General features: G+C 42.3%; 1 protein-coding gene across 1 annotated transcript; it reads right to left on the reverse strand.

The window, feature by feature from the left end:
- Positions 1 to 821: 821 nt before the first annotated feature.
- si:ch211-216l23.2 (uncharacterized protein LOC565061 homolog) lies at positions 822 to 9,936 on the reverse strand. The gene is made up of 9 exons (XM_031748943.2): positions 9,734 to 9,936; positions 9,538 to 9,624; positions 7,897 to 7,970; positions 7,588 to 7,711; positions 5,285 to 5,484; positions 3,106 to 3,384; positions 2,841 to 3,011; positions 2,425 to 2,664; positions 822 to 2,326 (listed from the first exon to the last, which is right to left on the reverse strand). The coding sequence occupies exons 1-9, from the start codon at positions 9,793 to 9,795 to the stop codon at positions 2,289 to 2,291; spliced, it is 1,275 nt and encodes a 424-aa protein (XP_031604803.2). The 5' UTR covers positions 9,796 to 9,936; the 3' UTR covers positions 822 to 2,288.
- Positions 9,937 to 13,783: the final 3,847 nt, after the last annotated feature.

Genomic DNA, 13,783 nt, shown 5'->3' on the forward strand with positions numbered 1-13,783 from the left:
AATAAAGAATCTTGGTAGGTTGTTCCAAACATCTCAGAGAACCATCCACAGATCTTCTGTGGATGTTGGCTTCCGCACATCCTTCATGTAATCCCAGACACACTCGATGATGTTGAGCTCAGGGCTCTGTGGGGGCCGTACCCTCACTTCCAGTACCTCTTGTTCTTCTTTACGCTGAAGATAGCTCTTCATGACTTTGGCTGTGTGTTTGGGTCATTGTCCTGCTGCAGAATACATTTGGGGCCAATAGCCAATTGTTTATATATGCCTAACACCTTTTGCACAGGACTGTAAATAAAAAAAAACACATATAAAAATCTTGATTATTCACAGTAGAATATATGGAACATATATAAACTGATAGACAAAAAGGCTAGAAGAGCAGGTGGCAGTAAAAGGAAACAGCTGGCAACAGGTCAGCAACATGACTGTGTATAAAAAGAGCAAAGTAGAGACTCTGGTCTTTAAAACTACATTAAAAGATGTCAAAAAAACATTATAGCAAACACGCAACAGAAAATCAGCAATACAAATATACACAACTACTTCTGTGCCACTTAATATGCAGTTTGCTACCATGAAGCCTGGAAGCTGTTTACTGTGTGTTACTGTACAGCAGCCCAGGCAAGCTTCCAGTATGGAAATAAAAATGAGTCCAGAAATCTCCATCCAGGCAAGAGCCTCCACTGGAGCTTGAAAAATCTTAGCTTGCTTGCTCGTCATACAGCCTAAAAACTGCTCCATGATGCAAAGAAACCAAAGCCTGTTCAGGCCTCAACTGCTGCTGCAGCTGCTCGTTGTACAGCAAAATACACGAAGGGTTCACTTTTATGTTTTATTCACTTAAATAGATCAAACTGTACAGATTTGCACTTTGATCAATACGTACATGTTAGAAATTTTAGCACTACCATCTATTCAGACTCAGATTTACAGAAAGATGTTTGGTGAACTTGTATCAAGATGTTCATTTAAATTCATAATAAAAGAAAAACGTCTCAAAACATTTATAAATGTTTTCTTTGAAAATATAATCAGGACTCCAAACCTGTTCAACATCAGCACACTACACAGCAAAGGAAAAAGCATACAGTGATTCAAAAACGTGAAGAAAAAGAAACATTTTTACAGTATCTACAAAAGTGAACCAAAGTGTTTGTCTTTATGAGGCCTCAGCCTCCCGTGGCTCCAACAGAAAAAGGCTTCTTAACCAGATAAATGCTTTTCAATAATGCTAATAAATATTAGCAACAAAACAACAGTGTGCTAGAAACTGACAATGAAAAAAAAAAAAAAAAAACGCCACATATGATACGTAGTTGTTTGTTCTAGACTCGTGTGCTCTGCCTGCATCACATATTTAACAGATATTAAGCTTAAAGGCTGAAACCTACAGTGTGTAACCAAACCTGTGGAGCTTTCTTATTCACGTCAGACCTGCCGTTTAGAAAATATGTGGTCACTGGATTTATAATGAAGAGAGTCACATTTCTTCCATTTATGCTGGGAAATAGTTGGAGCTTAGTCTTGTGCTTTGATATAAGGACTCTGTCAGAAGCCTGGGTAACAAAACAAAGCTGACAGTTTTCCAACGTCAGAAGGACGATTATTTTACTGAAGTGTACTGTACATGGCAGCAATTTCACTGTGCACAGTGCAGGAAATGCAATTAAACAAATACACGTGTTTGTGTTCTGCCATGAAGACACTGCATGCATCATACAGAGTCCTTCAGAGTGACTGCTTTTATCTGTGGCACAAATAAAATTACACATGAATAAAGTTATATTGGAACCAGAAATGCGGCTCCGAAGAACAAACCATTATAAAGTGAAATATTTGTCGTCCAGAGAAACTTTGAGAAATTTAACGCACCATGTTGAAAAACTGTACAAAGCAGGCAGGCTCCTGGCGTTTATATACAGAAGACATCCTATTGCAGCCGTGTGATTGGGTATTGATTACTGCGTGGCTGTACTTCTGTGCAATCTGCCAACCGAACTAACTGAAGGACCTGTGCAACAGTCACCAACAGTCACAGACCCCAACATCCAAACCGACGGACAAAACATAAAAAAGGCACCGATGCCGGGGGGGGGGCTTAACATTATCACTCAAACCACCCACAGTGAGATGAAGACATAACATCAACTTTCATTCTTATCTTCCAGCTAAATTTAGATTAACACATAAAAAAGGATGCTTCTGCTCTAACATGAACTGAGCACTGTTCATAACCTGCAACTTTGACTGTGTGTGTGTGTGTGTGTGTGTGTGTGTGTCATTTCCTAATGCCGGGGGACACTCTGACGAAGAAGAGGAGCACCTGAGAAAACAAACAGGGAAAGAAAAAAAAAAAAAAATTTAGGACAAAAGTTTAAGAACAGAAAAAGAAAAAAAATCCAAAAGAAACCAAAGATTAACCTGGAGACGACAGAAGTGGAGGGCGAGCGCTCTTTAGAGTGGGAGGAGCTCCTCTAGTGGGACCTCTGGGGCCTGGGTGGAACACAGGAGGAGGGTGGAGCAGGGGCCCACGAGGCACACCAGGACCGCCGTAAGGGATGTGTGATGACAGGGGACCTCGGACTATTGGGCCCCCTAACGACGGACCAGGAAGACGATGCAAGGAGAGCAGCGGAGGAGGTTTGGTTTTGGGATGAGCAACTAAAAATAAATAAAAGGAAGCAAATGAGCCTCTAGCTTTTCATGATTAGCAATGCTGTGGTAGGTTTTAGCGCTCTCACCAAAGTAGAACACTAGGACTTTTCATCATGCTTCACAGCCCCACAGCATTAAATCTTTGATAGACTTAAAAAGATACAAAGAGGGAAAACCCAAACCTGGTGAAGGCAAGAGGGGTACAGGTGAAGGTGAGGCGTGGTCTCCCATGGGCCCCCCTGTTAAAGATGCAGGCTGAGGCTGCGGTGGCCCAGATGGAGTCGGAAGCAGAGGAGGTGGTTTTCCTAACCCTGGAGGTAACATGATCCCTTTCTCACCCTCGCTGTTGGAAGCTAAAGAGAAAAAACGACGTAAGGACAAAGTAAAGCTGTTAGAAGTCAAAGCTGAAACAGCGCTTCTGTAGGAACTGTGTAATCGGCGTTTCACCTTGTATGTGGTCCTGCCGAGAGCGCACGTACTCCGAGATGGTTTCCAACTCCTCGGGGTACAGATGCACACCCTCAGCTAACAGCACGAGGAGCTGACGTGTTTCAGAGGGAACGGTGTGGCGCGCGATCTTTTCTCGATCCAGAAAGTCATCGAGCAGCTGCGACGCCTCGGCTGCAATGTCTGCAGGGTCCCTCGGGGGTCGCTCTTTAGCCAGTCCGCGGTTGTACTCTGCTTGAACAAAGTCCATGGCCTGGTCTTTGGGCATGTTTCGATGGACTGAGGAGGGAAAGGGAACGTAACGGTGAAGTGTCATGAGGCTGAGGTGGGAGAAAGAGGTGAAAAAAGATTTTCCTTTCAGCTCGCGCTGAGATCGGTTTGATGTCAATGTTGGGATCAGCTGATTAAATTAGTATTTTGGTAAGTAATGCTTCTGAGGGGAGGGGGGTTGGTTTGCTGGATGTGTGGCACTGGGGGACATGCATTTTGTGCAAATATGTGTATTTATCAGTAACTTTAATACAACCTGATTAATAAGTACTGAATTTATCTAAATGTGCATCCAGACATTTTATTCTAAATATAATGAATGGTGACGCTTTTTCAGCTTTGTTTCTAAGGACAGACAATTGTTTTTGTTGAACTGATCTAATTTTGGTTGAATTCACCTAACAATGTGTTTAACATTTGTGTTATAAAGATTAGGTCGTTTACGTGTGCTAATAAAGGATAAAATGTCATATTAAGCAGATTTAAAGCAAACTGCACATTATTACAACTTGAGTTTGATTTTATCCAGAGCCTGGGTCATCCCTGTGTAAAACCGGCCGCACGCTTCGTCCAGGAGGATACAAAAGATAAAAAAAATCAAATGAAAATCCCCAGAGTTACGAGGTGAGATCATAAAAGGTCCATAAAACCATAACTGATTTAAACGTAGCCAATATTCTCCTCGTGATCATATTTAGAGCACTCCGAGTCCTGTTCTGATATCTCGCACTTGTGCAGGGACAAGTTCACCACGACCTGGATCTGCATCAGATCAGATACTAAGTTCAGGTCAGGCTTTGGAGTCGAGGATCAGTCTCTGTTAAAAAGTGCTGCATGTTCAGCTTCAACCTAGAATTTCTCAGTTTGAGAAACCACAGGCATCAGGAACATGGTCGCGGTCTCCTTTTGACATTCACAGCAAATCTGCCTCCCAGGTTCAGATGTGAAAATGCAGTTCTACTGCAGGAGTAAACTGGGTCAGCTGGACTGTGACACACACCGCTGTGGAACTGTGAAAGGATTTGTATACAATCTTCACCCCATCCTGAGAATTTTCTGTCCTCCCTGAAATAAAGTTCCAGCTGAAACGTTGTAGTTTTGTGGTTCCCACAGGACTGAGGTGACACAGAAATACTTTTATGGTCTGTGTTGCTAAATGTCTCGACTGCACCTCATATGCAGCTGAATCTGGCATGCAGACCTCAAACCTGGGTCTTGCCTCACAAACGTTAAAATGCGTCTGCGAGCATGTACGACATGTTGAGGACGAGCCCACTGGAGAGTACCTACATGGCACAGATCGTGCATACATCTGATAATAATACAGATTTGATTTATTTGTTTTGTTAAGAGTAACACTCATGTTATCGCACAAAAATCAAAGATGGAAGTGAAGTTGGTGTGTAAGCTAACAAACAGTCTGAATGGTAGCTACAACGTTGCCTTTGTGTCGTCTTCCACAGAAGTCTGATTGTTGGTTTGGTCTGGTTTGTTATTTGGTTTAAGATAGAACTGATGACCCATGAAATGAAACACATGTTGTAATAAATTGACCGTTTCTCAGTTTGTGTTTTTTTTGGGATGTATTGTCATGTATTGTTGTGTGAAGTATATGCAAGTGCAAGCCAAAGGATCGTTTGCCAAGATCCAGATATTAACGTTTAGATTTGATAGACTCTGTACAATTTTTAAATGCACGTAATGCATACATGACTGAAGAACCGTAGCTTTGTGTAACTTTAGATATTGGTCTTTTAAATGGTAGTGTGTCTTTTTAATTTATTTGGTTTTACAAGAAATTTGTTTTAGACCTTGTGTTTAAAGATGTGGAATCTACAGACTGTTGAACTGAGCCTAGTAAAAGGGATGGTTTGGTAAGTTTGAAGGAATACGAGGGGTACGAACTTACTTTTGAGGGATTCTGAGAATATGATAACAGTGCAGGAGGACAGAGCTACGTTTGTCTGCTCCACCAGAATACATAAGGGGGAGCCTTCTGCTCGGACATCCTGCAGGGCCCGGGTCAGGCCCGATTCCGCTTGAAGGTAGAGCATTTCCACTGACAGGCCACGCTCCTGCAAGCACTGGCTTAGCGATTTGGGGTAATCCCTTTGAGAGGAAGAGAAACACTTTGTTAACGTGACAGTTCTATATTAAGCGACTCACCTCGTATAGGAGAAACCCCGAGTTAAATCTGTGACGGAGCAGAGGGTGACTCCTTCATTTAAAATGTGCTTTCCCAACAAAAACAGTGTTTTATGTGAAGCTAACACAGATTTTCAAATCTCTCATAGGTATGATTAGTGTTGTATTGTGTGTTTATTCTTAATGAGATGTTTGTACTGGAAATATTATAATACTAGTATTTCCTAGTGTCTTTCGGATACTGAGAAAGTTGAATAAAGTGCTGCATCAATTTATACTTATCAGTCCATCTGTATCGACTGAGTCTCGTAGTTAGCTTGAGTTATACTCCTGTGCTGAACCAATTCCAGTGGTTAACACCCTTGTGACTATACGAGTAGGACACTTTATTAAGTACACCCTGCAAGTTCAACAAGGTGCTGGAAACCATTCCACATTAAATGTGTCCCCTTAAATCAGCACTCTCTCTGATTCTGATGCTCAGTTTGAACTTCAGCAAGTCTTCTTGGACACGTCTGTTTACCCAGTACAGGGTGCATGGCCGTGCCATTCAACACAGGAGTATAGACTAAATCAAGCTTAAGCGGCCATATCTGTGATTCAAATTAATCGTTGCTTTTAGTGTAGAAGTGTGTGAAAATTGATTGATGATGTTGCAATCTTGCAGTGCATAAGGAGTGCAAGTTTTAATGTGCTTTGACCGCTACTCTGTTACACTTTTATCATGTGTAGAATGTCACTGGTTTACAACTGTGGCAGTTTTTCAAAAGCATAAAATAACAAGTATTTTAACAGAAAGTGATCCGAGTGGCACATTTGATATGTGAAAAGTGTATTCAAGAATGTTTAACCTTCGCATGTATGCATCTGTTAATGTACTTCAATGCAAATCAGTGTGTAGTTGAACACTGAATTTTAAGATTTTTTGACTGTGCATAAATGAATACAATCTTCATTACTGACTGATCAAGAGACCAAAAGCAAACAGCTGTTCCAACTTTATGTGAAAGTATTTGTGTGAGTGACAAAGTGAGGTGTTTTTTTTCCTGGTGTTCACGTTGCTTCATCTGTGGTTGTCAGTTATCACAACTAATTTAACAGACAATCATTCAACACAACACAGGAAGAAAACTACGTGTGCAAAAATAACCTGTGGGCTTTTACGTTGGTTTTTGTTGTTATTTTGTTTGTTGCCATGGTGACAAAACTTCACAGTAGACATCTGCATTGGGAATGTGGTTATATGAATACACTTACACACAGGGTCTGCGTGTGAAACACTTAATAAATCAACAAAAAGACTTTCCAAAGGGAACAAGAACCTAAATTTGAGTAGCCAGAACAAATTTGAAGTTACAACACGTTAAATGTGAACAAAGCCTCGTAGCTGAAACGATCTGCAGCCTGCACAGCACACCAAGAAAGAAAGGCAAGCAAAAAACTGACGGTGATAATAAAAGGATAAGATCTGATACAGAGTTATAAGTCCTTCTGCTCTTAACACTTTAATTGCCTCATACTTACTGACACATTAAAACAGCTTTCATCCAATAAGTCTCATCCTGCAGTGAACCAAAACTCCACAGTCATGGTCTGCAGCTGCTGCTGGAAGCCCTCATTTGTTCTGCGGTCTCTGTGAGCTTAGCACAGCAGCACATGAACCAGTCCTCCATCTGCTGCAGGCTCTGATTAAAGTGACCCTAAAGCTCACAGCAGAGCTCCAAAGCAGAAGGACAACTACTGTTGCCAGCTGCAGTCCAAGACGGTGGAGTCAATGCATCTGACTAAGCAGCTGAATGACACTGAGAACCACTACAACAGTAATCTGGCCAGCAAGCCAACCGGTAGGGAAAACACCAGCGAGGGAAAGGTTGTTAGCATCAAGTAAGATTTTAATATAAGGCTGAGTAAGATATAAATGGATAGAAAAACAAAAAACAAAAGATAATATGAGTCGGCACATATACTTGGGCCTGAGTGTGGGGAAACACTGAATGACATCAGTCTCCTCTCGCTGATAGTCGAGGATAAACCAGCAAATTCTGTTGGCAATGAATAAATACTCACAGGCACTGTTTGGTAACAGAGAGAACCACGCAGTCGGCTGGCTTCCTCTCCTCCTGCACCTGTCTGTAGAACTTCTGATACAGCGTTTTACGTCTGTCTGCTGGAGTGCCACCCTCTGGTTTGGCTGGAAGTTTGAGAAGGGTGACATTGAAAGAGACTCAAAAAGTGGCAAAAATATTACCGCACTCTTTTCTTTTCTTCTTTGGATAAATGTGTAATCAAGATTTGAGGATTTAAAAAAAATTTCTTGTGTAAAGAGTATCCATTTTGCTCACTTGTTGACGGACGAAACAAAGAAACAAATCTCACCATTTGGCTGATGCTTGTAGCCCTCATACTTCACACTTCCACTGTAGTTTTGGATTTGCTCTAGTTCCTCATAACTGAAAAAAAAAAGCAGTGAAAAGTGTCATTACAGTTTAATATGGGAGGTATTTCTATGCCTCCTATCCGCTAGGCCATTCTACGACACCTTAATATGACCATCATATAAATGTCTAAAAATAGATTTTCTGAAAGTGAGACCCAGAGAGTAAGTGCATGAAGGAGCCTGTGCGTCCGACATTCAGTTCATCAAAGTTTTAACTTTCACTCAAACAGCTTTTTTCCCCCCACAACATGGAAACAATAGTAGACTGTTGCAAACATTGTATTCCTGATGTCTTCCTAACACCTTACGTCAGCATATTCTCACATTCACACTGTCAAAGGATTCACAGCTGACGTGTTGAAATACTCGATTTTGTCATAGTTGAAAGTAAAATTACATCCGTCTTCTGTCCAAAGTACAGAATAGAGACTAAAGTATGGGATCACCCACACTTCAGACCCACGGGAGCTGTTCAGCTACCGGAATCCAAACCCTGAAACTCCTGGTGCATGTCAGCGCAGATGTTCTTTGAGAAGTTTGTAAATCTGGAGTTAGTGAGTCTGCAGAGCGCAGTCGGTGACCCCACTCTCTAACTTTACGTTCGTGACCGAGTGCCTGGTTCCTAAACTTTACAAAAACACATCTTACAGTTGACTGTGGAATATCTAGGACAGAAGAAACTGTGGCAGTGACGGTATCCTATTATAGTACGATGCTCAAATTCAGCGTACTCGTTAGAATGACCCATTCCGTCACAAATGTTTGGAACGCCACAGTGCACAGCCAGGTGCACACACCTGTGACACCCAACTTAAAGATAAAAGGTGGGCCCTAATTCTTCCATCCATATAGCACATGTGCTACAGCGAACAGTGTGCGATATTTTTCTCATTAGGAAGCAGCAGCAACACGTTACTTCTATACTAGTCAGGTGATATGGCCGCAATAAAGTCAGTGCAGCTTGCACAGAGCTCAGAACTGCTGCTTTTAGTTTATATACTTCAACCAAGCACTAACTGTTTTACAACACACTAAAAACGAGTGCTCAGGTAACTTTAGCTCATTGTACATCTATGATTCCAGACTACCAAGCTTCTATCAGTACCTGCTTTGCCTGTTGCATATGTAATTATGAACTTGCCCAAATAAAAGTGATTTCTGTGTTAAAGATGAGTCTACAACCTCGTTAGGCAGCTGAAACTATAAGTGTACTGAAACTGAAGAGCTGCATTCAAAGTTTGGTCTAACCAGTTAAACCTGTAAACAAGATCCTAGAATTATTTGTTTTATGATTTACTTTAAAGGAGGAAAGAAAAATCGGGCTGGGAAGGAAGTACGATGTTCCCCAGTGCTGACATAAAGAGAGTAGGGAAGCTATAAGGAAATATTAAATATGACTTGTGGCAACTTAGAGGCTTTAAATGCTGTTTTTAGTTTTTATGTACTACAACGGTGCATTTTCTTTCGTCTAAAACAAAACCATGAATGACGCGTAGCACTACACACAGAAGTGAAGGTGCACAGTAAATCACTCATAATAAAGCTTTGGTCACTTTAAACCATTGCCGACAACACAATACCTGTCCAGGGCATCCTTGAGCTCTTCGGCCCTCTCCTCTCTGGTTGGGTATGGAGCTGCCCTCCGAAACACACGCGGCTGTGGAGCACTGCACAGCACAGGAGGCGGTTTATAGGGCCGCTAATTGACAGCGTTTCACGTTTATATATTATTGTGAGCTAGCAGCTAATGCTAACCTCGCTAGCCTGGAAACTCACCTTCCGTTCGGGTTACCGGATGGCCGCCGACCACCCGCAGGTGATTTCACCCAAGACGACATTTTGCCTGCCTTTAAACTTCACCTCAGTAAAAGGCAGCTTTAAAGCACACGCAGAAAAAGACGCTCTCCTGGTGTTATTGCGCCAATGTTACCAGATACCAGCCTGTGGTGATGAACGGGGAGGAGGGGAAGAGCTCTTCTTCTGGCTTTACTGCTCTCACTGTGTGTAGGTGCACCATCGCCCCCTGCTGGACGATCCTCTAATAACATTAATGGTTGTGCCTTTGAAACTCCAAGCAGCTTCCAGCTCTTTGTTTACACATTAAAATTTTATAAACAAACTGGCAGAAACGAAACTACAAATTAACTAAATGTAGGTGTTAAACTAAAAAGTTGACAAAATGTTTAATAACTAAGGATGTACAAAAATGAAATACATAGTGATAATAATCGTGAAACACATATATTAGTAAATAAATATGTGCGATATAACTCCATTAATTAGGTTAATTAAAAATACAGATTTCAATACAACATTTACATTTGTACACTGCTGTTTATTGTCATATCAGATTGTTCTTCTTCTTTCTTCTGCTCGTTCAGATTAATCATCTCCCTCCATCTCACTAGCATGCATCTCTGTCACACCAACTCACAGCAAGTCCTCCGTTTTGTGGTCTTCCTCCTTTCTTCCTGCCTGTCAGCTCCATATTCGGCATCCTTTGTAAAATACATGCACTGTCCTCCCACTGCACATGTCCAAACATACTTGAGTCCAAATAACTCAATTTGAGTATTTTCTCTGATATACTCCTTTATAATCCTGTCCATTCAGGTCACTCACACCTTCAACTCTACCACCTTCAGCTCCACTTCCTGTCTTTTTGTCAGTGCCACCGTCTCCAAACATTCCCTGTTGCTGCTATCCTTCCATCACAAATCGCCCCCGGCACTCATTTGCCTCCTTTCCCACCTGTACTCTCAGTTGCTTTGGATGGTTGACTCCTGGTTATAAAGGTTAGAAACCCCTCCACCTTCATTACCTGCTTAGTTTTTCTTTCACTGACATTTTTTAGCAGTACAGCTTATCAAAATTATCCATGTAAAAAAAACAGTGACCGTAAACCACAAACAAACACTGACCTTGCATGTCAGGTTCACTCAAGTGACAGCAGTAAAGTATAATAGAATAGAATAGAATAGAATAGAATAGAATAGAATTCAACTTTATTGTCATTGCACATGTCACAGGTACAGGGCAACGAAATGCAGTTTGCATCCATCCAGAAGTGCTTTATACTCAGTATAAACTGAGTATCACAAAAAAAAAACAATACCTGGGTTGCTTTAATTAAGAGGAAAGCTGGAAGCATCTGTGAGGATCCCACTTTAGGATTTTTTTTACTTTAATCAACACTCAGCAATCCAGGTGAATGGTCTGCCTGTGGCTTTACAGGTAATAGCCAGTTTGATCTTCAGTGAATCATAAGCACACCTGCATGTTCTTTTTATCTTTTAGAGAAATCATTGATTGCTTAGAAACAAACACGTTCATTGAGTTGGTTATGGTTAGAAAGATATGATGACCATACTGTGTACAGTCCACCAACCAATACTGGGTTGGAGGAAGGGCCATGTCATACAGATAAGGAAGACAACCGAAGATAAAGAGAGAGCAGATTTCTCCTGTTTTGGCTTCCCTTCATTGGCTTCCTGTTAAATCCAGAAATGAATTCAAAATCCTGCTCCTCACATACAAGGTCTTAAATAATCAGGCCCCATCTTATCTTAATGACCTTGTAGTACCATATCACCCTATTAGAGCACTTCGCTCTCACACTGCAGGCTTACTTGTTGTTCCTAGAGTATTTAAAAGTAGAATGGGAGGCAGAGCCTTCAGTTTTCAGGCCCCTCTTCTGTGGAACCAGCTTCCAGTTTGGATTCAGGAGACAGACACTATCTCTACTTTCAAGATTAGGCTTCAAACTTTCCAGAAACATGTAGCAGGGGATCAAGACACTCACTGGCTACAAAGACAGTTGCACACAAACCAACTCCCCAGACACCACCTTACCTGACACCCTAAACCATTTCTTCGCCCGCTTTGACCAAGAAAACAGGGACACCATCACCCATCCTGCCATTACAGAGAGGGATGACGCTCCCATCCAGCTGGAGCAGCACCAGGTCAGAGCCACACTGCGCAGAGTCAACACGAGGAAAGCAGCTGGTCCTGACGGTGTAGCCGGTAGAGTGCTTAAAGCATGTGCAGACCAACTAGCAGAGGTTTTCACCACCATCTTCAACCACTCACTGCTACAGTCTGTAGTACCATCCTGCCTTAAGTCAGCCACCATCGTTCCAGTGCCCAAGAAGAACACAGTGAGCTGCTTGAATGACTATCGTCCAGTTGCTTTAACACCCATAATTGCCAAATGTTTCGAACAGCTCATCATGTCCCACATTAAAGCTGCCATCCCTGCAGACCTCGATCCACACCAGTTTGCATACAGGGCAAACAGGTCGAAAGAGGACACCATAATAACAGCTCTTCACACAGCCCTCACACACCTGGACTGTAGTAACACCTATGTGAGAATGCTGTTTGTGGACTTCAGCTCTGCCTTCAATACAGTTCAACCCCACAAACTGGTTAATAAACTAAGCAACTTAGGACTCAGCAGCTCACTGTGCAGCTGGATACTGGACTTCCTGAGCAACAGACCCCAGAACGTAAGAATGGGAGAGCACACCTCCTCCACCCTCATTCTGAATGTGGGTGTCCCACAGGGTGTGTCCTCAGTCCCTCTTATACTCACTTTTCACCCATGACTGTTCACCAATCCACACCAGTAACACCATTATAAAATTTGCTGATGACACCACTGTCATAGGACTGATCAACAACAACGATGATTCAGCCTACAGAGAGGAGGTTCAGCATCTGAAGCAATGGTTTGACGACAACAACCTGCATCTGAACACAGCCAAGACCAAGGAGATGGTAATCGACTTCAGAAGAACAAAGCGATCTGAGCACTCTACCCTCTACATTGATGGGGAGGAGGTAGAAAGGGTAGAAAGCTTTAAGTTCCTCGGAGTCCACATCTCGGCCGACCTTACCTGGTCCACAAACATCTCCCACCAGGTAGGGAAAGCACAACAAAGGCTGTACTTCCTCAGGAAACTACGTCAGGCCCAATTACCCCAAAGACTGCTAGTAAACTTCTACCGCTCCACCACTGAGAGCCTTCTGACTTACTGCTGCACACTCTGGTTCAACTGCTGCACTGCGGAGGACAAGAGGAAACTGCAGCGGGTGGTGAGGGCAGCAGAGCGGGCAATCGGCACCTCACTAACCCCCCTCAGAGACATCTATACTGGCAGACTTCAGCAGAAAGCCAGTTCTTATTCTTATTATTCTTATTCTTATCTTATGTGTGTGCGTGTATGTTTGCAGGTGTATGTGTAACTTGTATCATCACTGATCACACTGCATATCTTTCTTGCGTGTATGTGGAAATATGTGTGTGTGTATATGATATATGTATGTATGTAGCGTATACAGGTCCAGCTGTATAATGTACAGCGGGTATAATATGTAAATGTGAATTTGTCTGTTATTGTGTAAATACTTACGCTTATTGTGTACTCCACACACATGGAGAGATGCCAAACTGCCTTTCACTGTTCTTGTAACAGTGACAATAAAAAGCTATTCAATTCTATTCAATTCTATTCTATTCTATTCCTTTTTGCTAAAGCATATAGTTAGTGCTGGATCAGGTGACCCTGAATCCTCCCTTAGTTATGCTGCAATAGGTGTAGGCTGTTGGGGGATTCCCATGATGCACTGGGTGTTTCTTCTTCACTCACTATGTGTTAATAGACCTCTCTGCATTGAATCATATCTGTTATTAACCTCTGTCTCTCTTCCACAGCATGTCTTTATCCTGTATTCCTTCTCTCACCCCAACCGGTCGCAGCAGATGGCCCCGCCCCTCCCTGAGCCTGAGCCTGGTTCTGCCGGAGGTTTCTTCCTGTTAAA

Source organism: Oreochromis aureus, linkage group 7 (assembly GCF_013358895.1).
Source record: "Oreochromis aureus strain Israel breed Guangdong linkage group 7, ZZ_aureus, whole genome shotgun sequence".
Taxonomy (NCBI): Eukaryota; Metazoa; Chordata; class Actinopteri; order Cichliformes; family Cichlidae; genus Oreochromis; species Oreochromis aureus.

Bases quoted from the DNA above. Each gene is read 5' to 3' on its own strand.
- si:ch211-216l23.2 (XM_031748943.2), bottom strand. From the start codon at position 9,795: ATGTCGTCTTGGGTGAAATCACCTGCGGGTGGTCGGCGGCCATCCGGT. The intron at 5,485-7,587 runs GTGAGTATTTAT...TTCCTCTCAAAG, and splicing joins TCTGTTACCAAACAGTGCCT to GGATTACCCCAAATCGCTAA. The intron at 2,665-2,840 runs GTTTGGGTTTTC...ATTTATTTTTAG, and splicing joins ACCCCTCTTGCCTTCACCAG to TTGCTCATCCCAAAACCAAA.